Source organism: Chaetodon trifascialis, chromosome 18 (genome assembly GCF_039877785.1).
Source record: "Chaetodon trifascialis isolate fChaTrf1 chromosome 18, fChaTrf1.hap1, whole genome shotgun sequence".
Lineage (NCBI taxonomy): Eukaryota > Metazoa > Chordata > Actinopteri > Chaetodontiformes > Chaetodontidae > Chaetodon > Chaetodon trifascialis.
In genome coordinates this window covers 20,044,012-20,063,500 of record NC_092073.1, presented here as the reverse complement: position 1 = coordinate 20,063,500, position 19,489 = coordinate 20,044,012, and the positions used below count along the sequence as shown (strand labels likewise).

The following is a 19,489-nucleotide window of genomic DNA, read 5'->3' as shown; positions in this document are numbered from 1 at the left end:
TGTCTCCATCGCAGCCTGAGTTAGAGCTATAGATTGATGCGATGGGTACATTTCTTTATTCGATGAATTCACATCTGCTGGAAGTCATCATTAAACGCCTTTAGATAGACGAGAAGAGGACCAGAGGGAGAAAGTGACTCTTCAGACACAGTTATTCAGCCGGTGATGCGTTCTGAATTAATTAAACTGAGAAACTGAGGAAAACAGAGCCAGATGTAGTGAGAAGTCTCTCAGCATCTTGCTTCCTGTCAGTGTCAGATTAAGACGGCGGCATGTATGTTGATGGATCCTCGTAGGCGTAGAGAAGAAGAGATGGAGAAATAAACAGAGCGACGGGATGGTTGAGAGAGAAGTGGATCGTGGAAGAGTTATGGCTGTGATTTTTTTTTGGTTTATCACTTTTCCCCTTGAGTTTTTTACTGCAGAGCTCGATATGGTCGACGCTAAGTCACAGCAGCCTTCATTTTTCAAAATTATTCAAGGTTAATGTTCCTGCAGGTGCATGTGCGTCTGTGGATTTGATGGACAGGATAACACTCTCAACAAGTCCTCCACCACACTGACCTAAAGATAATTGATTTCTTTAAAAGATTTCCTTTAAAACATCTTAATAAAGTCATTACCTAAAACTTTTATTTTCAGCATCTATTGGCAGAATATGGCAGGAATTATGTTTTCATCTGTGTGTAATGACCTGAAAATAAGAATTTAGCAACTTTAGCAAAGGAAAAGTTCAATTATAAAATTTGTGTTGGCCGTTAACCTGTGGATAAAAATCTTTTTGGGTAACGTAATCTTGTATCCTTGCTTGGGTATTGCACTTTAAGTTATTAGCATTTGATTAGTGCTGTTTCCAGGCAGCTAGACGATTAGACAAAGTTTGCAACTAGCTGGTAAACACAGTGGAGCATAAGCTGCCTTTGGACCACATCAAATAAACTGCTGAGCTGCTGAGAATCAACAAATTAAACCAATATGCACTTTTGGTGTCACATACTAACACCGAGGGAAGGCTGGGGAAGCAGTTTGTGATTTTCCTGGTTGATAAAGTCAGAGAGCCTGAAGGCAGACAGATAGCTGCCTTTGTCTCGCGCATTCCTTTATTGTCACATACAGTCATAAAAAGAGCAATGTAGTGAAATGTGAAATGCATTTCAACCCATCCCTGAGGAGAAGTGTGCAGCCAGTGTGCAGCTCCTGGGAACCAGCTCTAAGCCGGTGCCTCGGTCAAGGACGCTGACACCGCTCGCAGCTATACGCAGCAGATTCCACAACACACAAAACTCAAAGCTATTTTGATCCACTTCAGGTTATTAAACTCTGGTCCAAATTACCAAACTGATAAGTGACTCGACTCATTAAAACAACATGCTGCCAGAACCTAAAAACAAGAATAGTACTGATAGCAACTTAAGTTAATGAACTGATAGCAATCCTAATCATTTTCACAGCTTTGTTGGTTTTATAATCTAATGTTGTGTGAAGATCTTTGGCAAAATTGTTAATTAGCGACAACAACATCCAACTTTTCTGTGGAGAAAGACAAGAGAAAATGCTCAAGGTGATCGAGATTGGCATCGGACGGCGGGTTTGTTTAATTTTGCTCTGCGGCGTCAGAGTCCGCGTGTGCGTTTGCATGTTTGTGCTGTTGTGTCTCAGCAGCCAAGGTGTAAGGTTACCTGGGAGGAGATAATCCTCTGCTTACACAGCATGCATTTTTCTCACTTGTAAGGTACACACACACACACACACACACACACACACACACACACACACACACACACATTCCCAGAGTTTTGGTGAAAGTGATTAAATCTCGTGTGTGTGCGTGTGTGTGTACAGTTTATTGTGTAATGAAACCTGAGACACTGAACGAGACAAAGAAACCGAGGCAGAGGTGAGTGACCGCCGTCTGCTCACTGTGAGCTTAATTTGTTTTTATTTGGTGTTTCATTTCATCATTTTACAGTTATTAAAAAAATCATGAAGCACTTTGCTTAAAATATTTCAGCATTAATGGGCAATGTGACGATTCCTCTGTCTGAACGATGTGATTTGTTTCCGTTTTTCATATCACGGATATTAAGCTAATGGCTGACATTCAAGAGTGATTAGATCTGCTTGTAATACAGCAGCAGCACCGTTTGCTCTGCTCCATAATAGCTTTTCTATAGCGTCCAATCAAAGGAGTAAATGAGCCACATTATTGGCCATTTGAAAAGTGCAAATCCCCAAAATTGATATTTAAATGTTTGGATGAAAAGCCCACGTCAGACGAAAAAGTCCCCGGTTAAAAATATGGGAGCATTTTTTATTTTTTTAAAGCAGTCATAAAGGAGGTATATTTACCAGTGAAAATGTGTAATAAGTGTTGTTACAGTATGTCTCTGTTTTCACATAAAAGTCAACAAAAGCAGGCTTTTGAATTCCAGCCAACAACCGACTGAATGAAGCCTGTCGCTGGCAGATTTTAGTAGCTTAAAAAAAAAAAACGCCTTGCAGTCATAAACAACAGTATGCACCGAACACCTGAGCAGCCACCTTACTTACAGATGTATTTGTTGGCAAAAAATTCCCTGTTTATTCGTCCTGTTACCATCAAAATGAGTTTTTAAAGGTTTTGCCTAAATGAGAGTGACTGAAATATTCAGTCTGATGACTGAAAAACAGCTTTTATTGACCAAAACACTGAATAAAAGTGGCTTTCTTTGATCAAGATTAAAGATCAAGACTAAAGTGTCATTAAAACTCTGAATAGGATAAAAACTAAGAAGAACATTTGACACATAAGACCAAATAACAACATGGCCGACAAAATTGACACTGGAACGACACAAACTGATCAAACTTTGGCGGAAACGGTTACACTAATGCTAATAACAATGGGTATTATTATCGCAGTATTATTTGCAAATGTGTGTGGAGGAATGTGAAACTGTTAAAGCTCATTCAGAGGAAATGCTGCAACAATGCAGCTTTTGGCTAACGTTAGCTTGTCCTCTAACATTACAGGTCTGCAGGTTGCACTGTTAGCAAAGCTAAAGTCAAGTCTCAGGTAAGATTGACAGTCGCTTCTCAGAGCACTCAGCAGCAGTGCAGTAACATCGCACCGTGCCTTCACTGTTGTTTTAGTTCTTCAGTGAAAAGGGCCAACCTGGCAGCGTGAGCTCAGGGTGAAAAGACCCTGAAGTCACAGACGTTTGCAAATCTCGGCCACAGCAGGAGTTTAGCAGGGTCACATGTAAACAGGCAGCGACCTGACAGCCGTACTTTCTGAAGAGTTGTCTTTTTGTCTTGCAGCTAAATACTTTCCCCTCTTCGATAAAAAGCCGTTTACAGATTTCTGTCCAGATTCCTAAATCTCAGCAAATCTGAAGACATGTTTGCAGATTCCTGTACACGTTCCCAAATCCGTGTTTGCACATACGGACTGAGATGCATAACTCTCCACACGCATTTGCAGATGATAATGCTATGATAATACCCCCGTAGGTTCTCAGAGCCTTTAGAGCCTTTAAATTCAGTTCACAAGCTCCGACCAGTCATTCATTTCTCACTTTGGCTCAGCTGAGAGGTTTAACGTTACGTAAGCTGCTTCATCACTCTGACTGTCCTTGTGCATAACATTTACGTGATGCTCTTCATGAATGTTTTACTGCCAAGATTTGAAGTGTGTATGGATGTGGAGCTTTATGCACCACAGAAATTTCACAAACATTTGGGGTCTGTTTCAGGGCCCCTGTGCAGCTCTGTGGCTCCTCCGTCTGATTGGTCGGTTGAAGGTGTAGACTTAAGATTCAGGCTGGACTTTCAGCCTCTGCAGAAATGTACAAGTGTTGCCTCCTTTGTCCTTCCCTTCAATATGATGGACAATCAGGCTGTAGACTTTCCACCTATGCAGCTCCTTCTTTCGAAGCAGAGACTGCTTTTCTAATTTGTTTTGTTTAGGAAGACTGCACTTGGAGACTGAATAGGAAATTTGCCCTTAACCTGCCCGTACAATTAGTCAACCACACGAAAAGTTTTACTTTAAAGAACTGATCAAACCATTGTTTAAATGAAGTGGGGGAAAAAATCAAACATATAAAACAATATGTCTTAAATCATAATAAGCCTGGTGATGACAATTTGCAACAGGGAATTAGCTTAGCTTAGCATAAAACTGAGCAAAATTCAAAGGTTAAGCAATAAATGAACACATTGCATCTTGTTTCTTTAAACCAAAGCGTGTAAACATCTTTGCATTAAGCTAATATAAGCTAATCACCTGCTTCTCATCTAACTTTTCTCTCCAAGTTTTTTGCACTTTCCCTGACTGCATCGCACACTCGCTGCTCTTTCCAACACCTTTCCTCCTTGTTAACTCTTGGTTCTGCCTCACTGATGTTTGACAAACCAGCACGATGATGGAGCGTGTCCTTGATCATGTGACAGTGTCTGGTCCATTATTGACCTGAAACTGTCAACGTGCTGTAACATATTATTCTTTTTGCCACATCCTCAGCCTGAAATATTCGTATGACATCCTCCACAGCTGACACAGCACCTGTCACTGGGATTGAGAGGGTGCAGGCGGCTCAGAGTAACATGGAACCTCTGAACATGAACTGAATGGGAAATGTAAAACTCTGTTACTACCAACAAGAAAAGGATGCAGGTCTTATCTGAAGCCCAGTGAGCTCAGCTTGCATTCGCCTCAGGGTTTGGCTGGCATGGTGTCCTCAACTCTCCAACGTCCATTAGGCTCAGTTAATTAAGGTTACAAATACATGCAAACAAACAGAAACTACACTTCGCTGTCCTCTCTCAGCTGGCATGAGATAAGGCCGTCGAGTCTGGCAGCCAATCAAAATGACAAATGACTACCTCCAGCACTGATATCTTCTTGTTCGTCCTCTGAATTAGACGTGGAGACAATGCAGTTTGTTGATGCATTCCTTCATACCAGCCATCAGTTCTCAGATATGAGAACATCCCTAAAGTTATCTCAAATGAGGGTTTGCTGCGCTGTCGTTTAACATAACATCATTTCTCTAAGTTGTTTTTAAAAAACATTTACATCAAACCCACCTTTAACAACAGCTTTTAGGCAAATGTAGTAAGTTAAGCAAGAAAGAGAAACCTAAAAGTCAGTGTGAGAGATACGTCTTGATTTGTCCCGGGAAAACATTTTCTCAGGGGACTGTCACTGATGCTCGATGCACAGCTTTATTTTACACTCTGCATGACAAATAGGCTAAATTACACATGATGTTTGGTGGCTGTTTGAGCAGCCAGTAGTAACCTCGGTCAGAGTAGATATGGCATCAGTAGCGCTCGGTGTGTCTCTTCTTGTAACGCAGAGTTTGCCACTGATTCATGAGCCCAAATTATTAAATCAAACAAAGCTGCATGATGTGAATCTTCCTCATTCGCCCTCCCCCCGACTTTCTCATCTGTTTCATTTAGATTTTTAAATCACATTGACCAATTTATGAATATTTCAGAGTTTCTCCATGTGAAATTGATGTTGGCAGAAGAGGCTGTGGTTGTTTGGGTTTAAATGTCACTTGAAAATGTTCGTGAGGACGGTAAATTTTAGAAATAAAACACCCTGTCGAGACTCCAGATTTTACATCAGCAATTAACACAATAAAGAAAAGAAACCATTCAACTATGAAGCACCCATGGTTGAAGCACAAATCTCAAGGAAAAATGGTCAAATCAGGCAGATCTGAGCACGTTAACAAAGTCAGGCAGGTGAAACACTCTGCTTTGTTGTATTGTTTTCCCCATAAAACGTCTTTGTAGGTGTTGAACTCTTCCAGAAGGCCAACAGGACTTAATTTACCCAGAATTCATAGCAGATGAGTCCTTCGTAGAGTCTTCTGAAACTGTGCAGCAGACTTATTCTGGAAGTCTGTTGGTTTGATCTCAGCGTTTTTAGATTCTCTTCAGTACTGAAAGTGTCGATTGCCTCTTCGTCCGTGGTTACAGTGCACTTACATCATGCAGCATGACTTTAAATGATGCAAATGTGCCAAACTGTAAACTAATATTTGCCAGAAAACAAACAAAAACAGGCTCAAGGTGCAGCCGGCAGCTGACGCGACGGCAGCGCTACACTTCCTGCTTGCAGAGTGTTGCCTCGGGCACCAAATCATCCAGGACCGCCGCTGACCACCTGCCACAAACCGTCAGCTGTTGACCTCAACGTCTGACTGGCTTCATAATTACTGAAGGGAACAATAAATTTCTGATAACTTTAGAGGAGGCAAACAGTTGAGGTCCGAACTTAATGTGCAAGAAAAGGTAAATCGCTCACTTTCATAAACTGGTACCTCCTGCTAACTTACACATGATGACTCTCCGCTGTGGAGTGACTCTAGAAATAACCACAAAACCTTCACAACTCTGCACAATAGACAGGAAACAGCTGTCACCATGGTTAATGATAGACGTCCCTCCAAACATGAACAGATTTTCTGTTTGATGGGGGTGTTTTTATAGGTGCAAGACAAACAAGCGTTGGAGCGCAGGGACATTTCTGCTTCTGTAATGAGGTCTGAGCCCACCATGAAAACACATCGCAAGGAAAATGAAGGAGAGCCTTCAGTGGAGGGATAGGAGTAATATCTTTAACTTGTTTCCTCTAATTCTCTGGCATGTGCACTTTCATTTATGTTAGTATTTCCCAAAGTCCACATGGAGCACGTTAAAGATGGCAAACCAGGTGAGAGAAGGTGAAAATAGCTTGATTTACTAGGTTTTATTGAGGCGTTTTAGATGCTGAATGGGTCGCTCTCCATTCCAGCTGCATGGAGTCATTGTCCACTTCCACTCTGCACTAATGTGAGACAGACCCAGGCGTGGTGAGCGTGCAGATGAAGGAGAACGGGAAGAGCCTTCAGTTTCTTGGGAAAACTCACCGCCTCTCTTTCAGTGGGATCATTTGGAGCTGCATCTTCAAGCAGTTCAACGGCAGCATTTAGCGTTGGCAGGCAGTCAGAGAGACGTAAGTGTCTGACTGATCTACAGTGGAGGTGGACAACAAAGAGACACCGGACGCACTTTGATCCTGCGACGATTAAAGCCGCCGAGTTTTCAGTCTAAAACCAAGTCATGATTTCTGGAGAAAATCGCAAAACATTATGAAAGGTAACCCAAAAAATCAGGATATTACATAAGTCATTACATGAGTCATTCTGGAGAAAGGTTGTTCGTGTTGCCATCCCTCCTTCTCCTCGATGTGATTCCACGCAGCGTGCCAGATTCACCGTCCCTCTCGCTTGTTGATATTCAGCGATATCAACAATCTTTCTCCAGAATGACTCACAGCACCTTCAAGATGAACTGAATTCTTTATTGTAGTAAACAGGTGAGAGCTGCTCGTCAGCTTGTATGTGAAAACGAGTGGTTTTACCCCAAGACTGGCCTTAATACTCCATCATGTGATCTCTCTGCATATGTGGGCTGGCTGTTGCGCAGAGCACCCTGAAAACTGCACCAGCGATGTTTTTCTTTTCGCCTTTCGATTTGTTTTCAGTCACATGCTCCAATAAAGTTTTTTCTCCGCCAGGTTCGCAGCGTGAGCTCGGTGGTGACCCGCCGCAGAGAGCAGCGAGTGCTGGTGATGGTCGTCACCATGGTGGTGTGCTACCTGGTCTGCTGGCTGCCTTACGGAGTGGCGGCTCTGCTTGCGACCTTCGGCCCCCGCGACCTTCTGACCCCGGAGGCGAGCATCACGCCGTCGCTGCTGGCCAAGTTCTCCACCGTCATCAACCCTTTCATCTACATATTCATGAACAAACAGGTGAGGCGTTCTCTGTCGCCGTGTTTCTCTCGGCTCATTCGTCTTCCTGCGTTTTCTGCCTGGTTTCAAGCAGCGTCTGAGGATGCCACTGTCAATCAGTCACGGTCTGTTAGATGTTCCTCGAAAATGTTATTTTAGTATGAGGTGGACATACGTGTTAAATTTCAGGCATCACCGCTGATGGAGCAAAGTTGAACTGAATGCCTCCAACTAGCTAATCCTCTTTGACGTATGCTCAATTAAAAACAGCACAAAGACAGTATATTTAATGTGTTACCTCATCAGCTTCACTGATTTTTGTCAATATATGCTTCAAAACAAGTTTGGACAGGAGCAGCTAAAGGCTGAGAAAGATGTGGAACGCTCCAAAAACACCTGTTTGGAACAGGTAAACGGGTTCATTGGGAACAGGTGATTGTGTCATGATTGGGTATGAAAGGGGCGTCCTGGAAAGGCTCAGTCGTTCACAGGCGAGGATGGAGCGAGGTTCACCACTTTGTGAACACATGATTGAATGAAGGATATGACTACATGGGCTCAGGGACACTTTGTAAACCAAAAAACATTTTAAAGAGTCCCAACTTTTCTGAGATCAGGCTTGTAAAATCAGTTGTGTTGCATGTTGCCGCTGAAATGATTCAGACTATTTGCATGACATGTGAGTGGGAGGAATGATGCTGAAACCGCTGCCAAACATGATGACTAAGCACTAAAGGAAATGTGTGAGAGAAGATTTTATAATCCTGTTGATCAGGTTTCACTTTGCTCAGCTGAAGTTTCTCTCACCTCCTGTCACCGCAGCCAAACTTTTCCCTTCTCCTGAGCGATGTCCGCGCAGGCGTACGCAGTTTGCAGAGCTTTGATGTGTGAATTTGGCTCTAATCACAGTCTAACCTCTCGTCCTCTGCATTGTCTCCCGTGTTTACTCATTTGTCCAAAATCCTCCTCGCTGAATGTCAAGAATATAATAAAATATTGGTGGAAGCAGGCGCATGTCCAAGGTACTAAAATCAGATTGACCTCCACAGGTGCCATTGACCTAAACTTAGATTCATAAGATATATGTGTTTATTAATGTCATTTTCAGCAGCTATACACCAATAAGTAGGGGTGGGTGTAAATTCAGAGTACTAATGACAGTCTAGTAAAACACAGTCGTAATGTGTAATACAGGTGTTCACCAGAGAAGCACATATGCATTTGCTCAAGTACAAATTTGAGGTACTGGACTTGAGTATTTCCATTTTATTCAGCTGTACTTCACTGCATTTTAGAGGCAAATAATGTACTTTACAATCCACTCCATTTGTCTGACAGGAGTAAACTCCTTCCACCACTGCTTTGTGGGAAAATGAACATCCTAAACTGAACAGCTGTAAACTGGCGTCAGTGGCGTCTAATGACCTGCTCACCTTTATTTAAAGAATCACACACCCAGTTACATGAGATTCACACTCAGGGGAGTTTAATGTAGGTGGAGGCAGACCTCCACTCTTCATCTGCTGGATCCTCATTTACACCTCCAGACACAACACATGCATTCCCACATCCAGCCAAAAATACACACAAACGCACACACACCCAGAGCACAGATAACAGGCAGAGGTGCAGCATTATTATCATGTGTCAAAGGCACAGCAGCATCGACACTTTACACCACCACACACACCACCCTGTGATACACACTGACTGACACTCAAGGACACAGAGAGGAAAACAGAGAAGACAGAGGAAGTAATCAGGCTGATGCCTCTGGCCTTGCTAATTGACAGCAGAGCAAACTTCAAGGTGCTTAGTGCAGCGCTTCACCGTCAATAAATCATGACCGCAGTCATTAGTAGATCAGTCTAATAACTGTACAAACACGAGCGTCACGGAGAGGACGGCTCACTGCTTTGGACAGCTTGACGAGCAAAAAAGAGCGTCTCAAGTCGTGTTTTTCTGCCTGTTGAGTTTCTGTCAGTTTACCTCACCTGGCTGTCATCAACCGACAGATGTTTGGGATGAACGTGACGCTCTGAAGTGCAAAAGATGAACAACTGCATTAGAAATGTCTGTTTCTTGGTTAAACGTTGAGGCTTGTCCTCGTAAAAACATAAACTTATCTCAGAAGGGGTGTTTCAGTTGGAAATTGCCAATCACAGAGCTTAAAATTAGGTCACACACACTTCTAATGGCAGGTAGAAGCTGAAGCTTACATCACTTCAGGATTCAGGATCAATTTCAGACGAGCTGCACATCGATAATCCGAGATTCCTTCAAACAGTGTCCCTCAGAAACAAAGACGAAATCAGTAAAAATAACATAAAGCAGTAGAGACTCTTTGAGTTTCTATGCTGAGTAACATTGAGGATTTCCCTGAAAGGAAACGGGAATACATAAAGGAAAGAAAGAAAGAAAGAAAGAAAGAAAGAAAGAAAGAAAGAAAGAAAGAAAGAAAGAAAGAAAGAAAGAAATTAAAGAACCAAGACAAAGTAAACGAAAGAAGGAGGAAATAACTAAAAAGACAGCAATGAAGAAAAAAGAAAGGGAAGGAAAGAAGGGAGAAAAGAGAGAAAAAAGAGAGCAATGAAATGGAAAGTCAGGACAAAGCAATGAGGAGTGTCAGAAAGACATTAGCAGGAAACAGAGATGGGCAGAAGAAAGAATGGCTGACGGATCAGGAAAGAAGGAATGAAGAAGAGAAAGTGGCAGTGAAAGTGAGAATGAATGAAGAAAAAACAGACTGAAGGACATGAAGATGGAGGACAGGCAGAGGACGGTGAAATATGAAAGAGACAGGTGACACGAGGACGAGTGCAGGAAGAAAGTTCTCTTTAATCTCTGGAAGGTAACGTTAGCTTTGATTTTTTTGATGAGCATGTGATGCTACTATCAGAGGACGACAGTGCGGCGGTGACCTTTTCCTCCTTCTGTCACGCACTCTTTTATCTGTCTCTGTCTCTTTTTATCTGCCTGCACCTCACTCTGTCTCTCTGTCGCTTCTGAGCTCAGGAGACATTTGACTGCCTTTGATGGCCGACCTGTGACGCGGTTTTCCGCTGCATGTGCGAGCGTGTGTGATGATTAAGCTGCTAACTGAACTTTCAGCTCCACAGATAAACGTGCGGAGGCGCTCACGCTGGGTGACGCTTTCAGTCTTCAGTTCCTCCCAGCCCATAACTATGGCAGCAGTGTGTTGAGGCGAGTTGAAGACTTAAAGCGCTGCTCAGATTCATGCGGCAGAGCCGAGCTGTCAGCACGCCAACGACACCTTTACGGGCGGCTCTGCACAAGGTCCCACTGCTGTCTGTCTGTCTGTCTGTCTGTCTGTCTGTCTGTCTGTCTGCCTGTCTGTCTGTCTGCCTGCCTGTCTGTCTGCCCGTCTGTCTGCCTGCCTGCCTGTCTGTCTGTCTGTCTGTCTGTCTGTCTGTCTGTCTGTCTGTCTGTCTGTCTCTCTGGCTGCCTCTCTGGCTGCCCGTCTGTCTGTCTGTCTGTCTGTCTGTCTGCCCGTCTGTCTGTCTGTCTGTCTGTCTGTCTGTCTGTCTGTCTGTCTCTCTGGCTGCCCGTCTGTCTGTCTGTCTGTCTGTCTGTCTGTCTGTCTCTCTGGCTGCCCGTCTGTCTGTCTGTCTGTCTGTCTGTCTGTCTGTCTGTCTGTCTGTCTGTCTGTCTCTCTGTCTCTCTGTCTCTCTGTCTGCCCGTCTGTCTGTCTGTCTGTCTGTCTGTCTGTCTGTCTGTCTGTGAATGCATCTCACATAATCTTGTTAACTGTCCCACAGCAGCTTTTCTCATGTTTCTGTTGTTATGTTATGGCAAGAAAGAAAGAAAGAAAGAAAGAAAGAAAGAAAGAAAGAAAGAAAGAAAGAAAGAAAGAAAGAAAGAAAGAAAGAAAGAAAGAAAAAGTAAATGAAGGAAGGAAGGAAGAAAGAGGGAGAAGGAAAAAGGAAAGTGAAGAGACAGAAAGGAACAAACAGAGAAGAAGAAATAAAGAAAAATCATTTAAAGAAGGAAGAAAGAAAGACACAAACAGAAAAAAATAAATGAATGAAGGAGCAAAGAAAGAAAGAAATAACAGAAAGGGAAGAAACAGAGAAAAATAATGGAAGAAAAATAAATGAAGGAAGGACAGAAGAAAGAAAGAAAGAAAGAAAGAAAGAAAGAAAGAAAGAAAGAAAGAAAGAAAGAATGAAAGAAAGAATGAAATGAAGGAAGGAGGAAAGAAAGAGAGCAAACAAAAAATAGAGAAAATAGAAAAAAATAGAAACAAATAGAGGAAAGGAAGAAAAATAAATGAAGGGAGGAAGAAAGAAATGAAAGAAAGCATGAAAGAGAAAGGAAGAAAGTGAAAAGGAGGACAAAAAATAAATAAAGAAAGAAAGAAAGAAAGAAAGAAAGAAAGAAAGAAAGAAAGAAAGAAAGAAAGAAAGAAAGAAAGGTATGAAGCAGGTATAAAAGCAAAAAGAAGGAGGAAGGAAAGAGAAAGTAAGAAAGACAAAGAAAGAAAGAAAGAAAGAAAGAAAGAAAGAAAGAAAGAAAGAAAGAAAGAAAGAAAGAAAGAGGAGGATGAAAGAAAGAAAAGCGGTTCACCTGTTGTTCACCTGTTGTTCACCTGCTGCCGGCTGAGTTCCTCTCAGGCTCGTCATATCTGACACTCACAGTTCTGATTAGATGCATTTTGTATCAGTTTCCTTCGATGAGCCTAAATTATTCACAACAATCTGTGAGATAAACCTGGAACGCAGCTTCTCACTTCAATAAAACTTCATTTTGAAATAAACTTCACTGAAGTATTTCCATGTTTCTTCTACTCCACCACATTCTAGTCATTCAGTTTCAGGTTACAAGTATAATCAGCAAGTACACAATAATTAATGATTATTATTATAATTGATTAAGCTACACAGCAGCACATGAAGCAGCTGTGACATTAGATTCTGCAGGATGAGTACTTTTTACTTTTGGTACTTAAGTATATTTTCATGCTGGTACTTCTTTTTGAATGCATGACTCTTACTTGTAACTGAGTATTTGTACACTGTGATATTTCTACTTCTTCCACCGCTGACAGGAAAATGTTCTCATTTTTAAGATAGCTGTAAATTTAATGAATGCAACCTCTTGCTTTTGTCTGCACTGTTTTGTATTTTAATGTTTTGTTTGTTTGTTTTTTGGCTTGTGACCCCTTCAGAGAAAATCAATGTGTATTTGTGTACTTGTGATCTTTTGATTTATTTTGCATTTAGGCCTTAAGAGGTCAAATTTTGCTAAAGAAAAACAGCAACACTTATAGTGAAGTCTGAAAAATGAACATAACTTCACAACAGAAAGATGTTTTTTTCTGGTTTCTCTCCTCTTAATCATCTTCAACTGCTCAGATTTATCTTGCAACACCCCAAGAGACCCACTTTTCTAAAAGCTTTCTAAGATCTTTCTCGTGGTGTGGAAAGTTTACTGGACTGCATGTGTTTATTTATGTTTTTCTTGGCTTTTATGTGCCTTTAATAATCCCACTACTGTTCAGATTATAAAATGGAATGTGGCCTCTGTGGAAGCTGAGGCCCTGAATGCATCACGGCAGTTCAGTTGTGCTTGTTCTGATGCACCTTGTGGTATTTTCAGAGGAAGTGTTGACAGCAGCAGAGTGTTTTCTGACTCCAGTGGCGAATATTTCCGTCACGGACACTCCTGACACCTCTGCTGCTCTTATTCTTAATTGTTTTGGCTCTCTGGATGGAGTCACATGAGGGGCAGCATTACAGGAAAAGCGAGTTTCCCGCAAATACACAAGCACATATTGCTGCACACAGAGGTATCAAAGTCCCGTCACGCGTCTGTTTGTCTTGAAGACGCACAGATTTGCAGTGGCAGGTGAGGATTTGGTCACTTCTCAGCCTTAAGATCCCAATCTGTGCCCGGTTTTAACTGTAATCCCTCCTGACGTCAGCGTGTCCTCCTGTTCTCCCTGTCCAGTTTTCATCCCTTCCCTCTTCACACTTCCCACTTGCCACATCGAGCGTTTTTGTGTCCCCGGAGGTTTTGCTCTTAAACCGGCGGCTTTCTTTCCTCCTCCAAGCCCAGCTCTCCGCTCCATTCATCGGGATTCGAGACACCAGAAGATTTAAAACGTAGTGCTAAATTTGAAAGCTGCATCATTTCCTCGGGGTAACAAAAAATAATTGGCTCATATATGATAAACTGTCAGCCAACTGCTTAAATATGTCACCACAAACTGTCTCAAGCAGCACGCCCGCCGTTTGATCCGCGGCGCCCTGGGGAAATGTAGTAGACTTTAAGTATACGTGTGGAACCAGAGAGTATACTAAGTACACTACGTTTATCCAGGGGGGCACGCTGCCTGCTGGACTCCCACCACAGAGGGAAGAAGAAGAGGCTGCAGCTCAATCATCTTCATCTGTCGAACTTTTACTCTCACGTGTACTCATCATCATGATTTACACAAAAGTACTATTTCTACCAGCGCTGATACTGCTACTGTAGGTGTACAGTTAGTACAACTGTTACTACCCTGGTTAATACTGGTGATTGTACTTCTGCTACTGTTACTTTCACTGTTACTAGTTCTAGTACTACCACTACGACAAATACTGTAATTCATGTACCTTTAAGTATTTAAGTATCACTGTGGTCACAACTACAACTAGTAGTTTTTGACTACTGTTAAGTCCTCTGTTGTACCACTCTTACTATTACCACTACTACTACTGCTACTACTTGGTCTATGGTTGCTTCTACTTCTACTGCTTCTATTGCATACAGTTACAATTACTATTACTACAGGACTACATGCATGAGATGTGCTACTTTAGTACTGTTTAATGTGGTTTTATTTGACTACTTATGATATACTTCTGTTACTATTTCTACATCTGCTGTTGTTTAACAGGTCTACTGATACACTCATGCATACATGAGTATACATGTATTATACTGCTACTATATGTACACTAAATGTTCTGTTGCTGTTACTACTACTACCTTCCAGCACCTTGCATGGCAACTCATCATGCTACATAAATTTCTGTTTCTTCTATAACTATTAATGTGAGTAAACTACCACTATTACATACTGTGTCACTAGTACAGCACAACTACAGTTGTACAGCTACTACCACTCGTACTTCTACTGCTACCACTGTTTTTCTTGCTGATGGGGGTCGAAACCCTGAGCGCTCCTCTTACCTCTGGGACCGTTGTCGCCCTCCACATCTGATCGAGTTCCTCTTCAGCCTTCGGTGTTTCTCAGCGTCTCATGCTCTTTGTTCCCGACGTCACTTGTGACGCTGCATCCATCACTGCTGCTGTCCTCTGTTCTCATCAACCATCACAGGCTTTGTTTGGCTCGTCAGTCTGAAAGTCTCTTTGACCTTTGACGGCGTCTCTCATTTGGACGTCCAGCCTGTGTATACACTATCAGAGCCACTTGGTTATGCCTTTCAGTGCACACATCATTTGTATATTTATACATCCCAGTATCACAAATCACAAATTTGCCTCAAGGGGCTTTACAATCTGTACAGTTCAGATAAAGAAAAATTCCCTCAAAAATCCCTTTAACGGGAAAAAAATAGGAGAAACCTCAAAAAAGAGCAGCAGAGGAGGGATCCCTCTCCATGGATGGACAGACAGGAAATACATGTTATGTGTACAAAATAAACCAACGCAGTATAGTAGATAATAGATTATTAGTATTACTATGGTGTACAAGTACAGAACAATGGCAGTGATGCTGTGTATGTTTGTGTGTAGTTCTACAGGTGTTTCAGGGCGTTCCTGAGCTGCTCCACCCCCGAGCGAGGCTCCACCTTAAAGACGCTGTCGAGGCCGACCAGGACGCTCCGCACGGTCCGGCCGGACAGGGATCACCACGTGTCAGCTCCGGCGCCGTCCTCCGCCCTGCCCTCGCCCAACTCCGTCCATGCGTCCTCGCAGAGAGCCAGCCACGTGGCTCCGTCCCCGTCCAATCAAGGCTCTGCTGCTTCTCACGCCCCTGCCGCCGACAGCCCCAAACCCAAACTGGTCCTGGTGGCCCACTACAGGGAGTAAAACCAGAGACACGACAGGAGACGAACGTTTACAGAACAGCGAAGCAGCGAGGCGCAGGTCTCCAATTAAGAAGCAAATCCTCTTAATCGTCGAGGATTTGAAAAGTGAGCACAAAGTGAGCTCAGTGGGAATCTCAAATACAAACTGGGACCTTTTAATCCCAGAACAGGTTATCATCGCCCTATGAAGTCGGCAAACAGGGATACACACAAAACCTACTTACCAGAGGCACTGTACATAAAGCAGTAGGCTAGGGCTCAGCATAGTGCTTCATGCTAAGATTACAGACTTCTTTATGGACCAGACGCAGACGCATAAATAGGTCGGGGTATCTTTGTTATGTAACGAAACAATGTTCTTTCTTAATCTGAGAAATTATTCCGGAACATTTTGGAAAAGCACAGTGTTCTTTGGTGGATATTTCATGAACTGTTTGGTGTTTTTTTCTTCCTGGTAAACAGGGCAATGAGGTATTTTGTGTGTAGCTTCGGTTAGCGGGATTATTCTTTTTCGACGATAATTCAGTTGAAGAAGGGGGTAAGCATTTTTTTTCCTGACCCCGTTTCCATGCCTGATATTTGAGGATTTGATACAGAGTATTAAAGATTTGTTGAGCAATTTTATGCAATTTGGAACTAAGAAGGTTTCTATTATGCCTTTATTTACACATTGCTGCATACGGGCCCTCTGTCGTCCAATCTGGGACTGTAATGAAAGCCATTAAAGGGACATCTCGGCATGTTATGAGGGACATGTGAAGTCACTGTTTTGAGTTGTCTTGATGTTTCTGAAGCAGCAGTTTCCTATTGGTTTAGTGGAAATGTGGTTTTGTGTTGTCTCCTGATTGTATTTTTCTTTGCTTATGTAACATAAATGAAATCATGTCACAAACAGATTTGGGCGTCTCGCTTCTTTTTCTGTTCACTTCGCCCAAAGTGTGTGTCGGTGTGTGCGTGTCTTCCTTCAGAAACTGGAGCTCGGTGTCATTTTCTCTCCGTCTCTTCCCTCTTGGCCATATTCACATGTGGTGTTAATCCATGAATTATTAACACAGGCATTATTTACAGGGAGGGAAGCAGATTAACGCTCTAAATTACAGCCTTCATCTGCGTGAAAAACAAACCACAAGCAGAGCGTTAGAGTTGAGTGTAACAACTGAAGGCCATGAATGAATGATGAGGGCTGTAAACACACACACACACACACACACACACAGAGGCAAGAAGTCAACAATACGTGCTGCACATCTGGGCAGCCTCTCACAGGAACTCTTACAGTTTGGGTGAAGCACTTCTAAAAGTGTTTGCTCCTTGTTTGCAGAGGCAGAATAAAGTTTGAAAATGTCTTTCAAGTCATTTCAAACCACTCCTGCTGCACAATCCACCTGTCGTAGAGTCCTACAGACCAACAGCTGACTGATTCAGGACACCAGGGAGGTCGTTTTTGGGAAATCACATTCACCTCATTTGAGGTGAGTTTGTCATTTGAGGGTTTGAAATATTGTGCATTGACAGCACAGCACTATATCCATAAAATGTGGGATTAATCAGCTATAACAAGAGATGCTGGCTTTGGCCGTAAGCACAGCACGTATTTGCAGAAAGAATCTGTGAATCAGCTGCATAAAAACTGAGAGGACACACTGTGTGTAATTTGGGCAAACTGACCCCGTCATAGCATTTCTGGCCTGGCCTTTTTCACCATGAACATAACGTATCCGAACAGCTGTGTGCATGTGTGTCTGTCTGAGTCTGTCTGTCTGGGATGTAATTATAAACACTAAGGAGTCCACCGGCTGTGGTCTTATCACTTGCAGACACACAGATTATGTAATAACACTAAATAAAAAATGTGGGTTGATTATCAACTCCAGACATCCAAACCAACAGCTCTACCCTTTATGTAGCTTAGCATTGTAAAATCTAGAAATCATTACCCGCCTGTGATGGAACATCAGGACACAGAGTTCACTTTTTAATGAAATTATGCTGACAAGCTGCAAGAAATAAATGTTACAGATTGGAGTGGCAGGCCAGCTGGTGATATAATGTTTTGGTTTTTAAGTGAGGATCTTCCACATTTCACTAATTATTTACACACTCTTTGCCCTGGACTTTCGGGCGCTGCTGAAGAGACTCTTATAACATGATCCCAAAAAAAGTAACCCTATCAAATTTGATCTTGCAGCACTACTCAAAATAAATTCCTCCAATCTCATTTGTCAGCGTTACTCCAATAAGACTGTTGGCTGTGTCTGTATTTCTGATTTAGTATGCTCAATATTGCTTCATATGTGTGTCCTCGCTTGACTGTTTACAGGTTTGGGTGTTTCTGAAGCATAGCCAGGTTTAATTTTTGCAGAAAATGATTTGTCACCCATCCTTGGACCCCTTTCCACCTGAGAGATTCAGATAATGAAGTAACGCAGGATATGAGCAGGATAATTATCACCGTGGCAATGAAAGTTTTCTATTATACCAAAGAGAGCTTCACAGCTGGATACTTTTAGATGGTTTAATATCACCAGGCTATCGTATTTTATACAAGTTGTCCCCACTTTACCTCAACCTACCTGCACTCTGATGCTGCAGCTTATACATTGCCAGCACATGGTGCACAGCACAGCACAGATGTGGTGAAAACTCTGTCTGCAGGGAGCAGCAAATATCTGCTCCACGGGCCCCAAATCAGATTAATGTGACTGTGATTGGACCTAATGTCTACTCAGAAATTCTGAATGCACTAATAATTATCATAATGTGACATCAGTCTGTCCAACATTTCCCTGTTCTGTGAGAAAGAGAGAAAAAGTACAAGCAAATACCCCTTTTTTATGAAAATACGGCGCTAAAGTTAATTGAGCTTTACATTTAGTCAGCAGAGTGGCGCTATCAGCGTACTCTCGAGACATCAGACTGATAAAGAAGCAGAGATTTGATGCTCATTTTTAAATGAGATGCAGCACTTCCTGCACTATTAATTTTACCTCAGTGATTACAACAAATGTAGATAAACATTGATCCACGCGCTGAAGATGAGTCAGGAAAGATAAATGGGCTAATTTCCAGCGTCCCTTTGTTGCCAGAAAACACTTAGCAAAGCTGAAACAACAGAGGAACACATCCATTATTAACAATTTATTGTTTGACATGTCCTTAGTGTGTCCCTTCTCTGACTCCATTGTAATTGGATTGAGCAGAAATGTCCTCTCATCACATCTCCGTGTGAGTTGTAGCTGGACTAAATCCAATTTTCGTATTGGAAAAGCGAGTGTGTATCTCCAGTAAATCGCTACATGCGTCCTCATTAGCAGCATGATGAAGAGAGGCACTTTAAAATTGGTTTTATAATCGCTGCGTTTTCAGGATGAATGTCCACGTCTGTTCGAATGAGTGAAACAGTTTTATAGAGAAGAAGATGCCAAACGGACTGAACTGAAATCTTATAGATGGATCCTCTTCAGCACAAACTTTCTGCACTGAATCCAATTTTAGTGATTTTTATCTCTAACTGAAGGATTATCCGTTATGGATTTTGAAATTCTCCAAAGTGTGAGAACATTTTCACAACATATTTTACTCTTTTCTAGTAAAAGTCTAAATTTTGATTTAAGACCCCAGAAAGTGCCACACAAGTGAAACTGCAAACTTTTAC

At 42.2% G+C, this 19,489-nt stretch overlaps 1 protein-coding gene across 1 annotated transcript in view; it reads left to right on the top strand.

Moving 5' to 3' along the window:
* Positions 1–16,729, top strand: part of tmtopsb (teleost multiple tissue opsin b) — a 33,412-nt gene extending 16,683 nt beyond the window's left edge. The window contains exons 3-4 of the mRNA XM_070986016.1: positions 7,559–7,792; positions 15,539–16,729. Of these exons, the coding sequence (XP_070842117.1) occupies positions 7,559–7,792; positions 15,539–15,835 (531 nt within the window). The 3' untranslated portion in view covers positions 15,836–16,729. The remainder of the gene's footprint in view (positions 1–7,558; positions 7,793–15,538) is intronic.
* Positions 16,730–19,489: the final 2,760 nt, after the last annotated feature.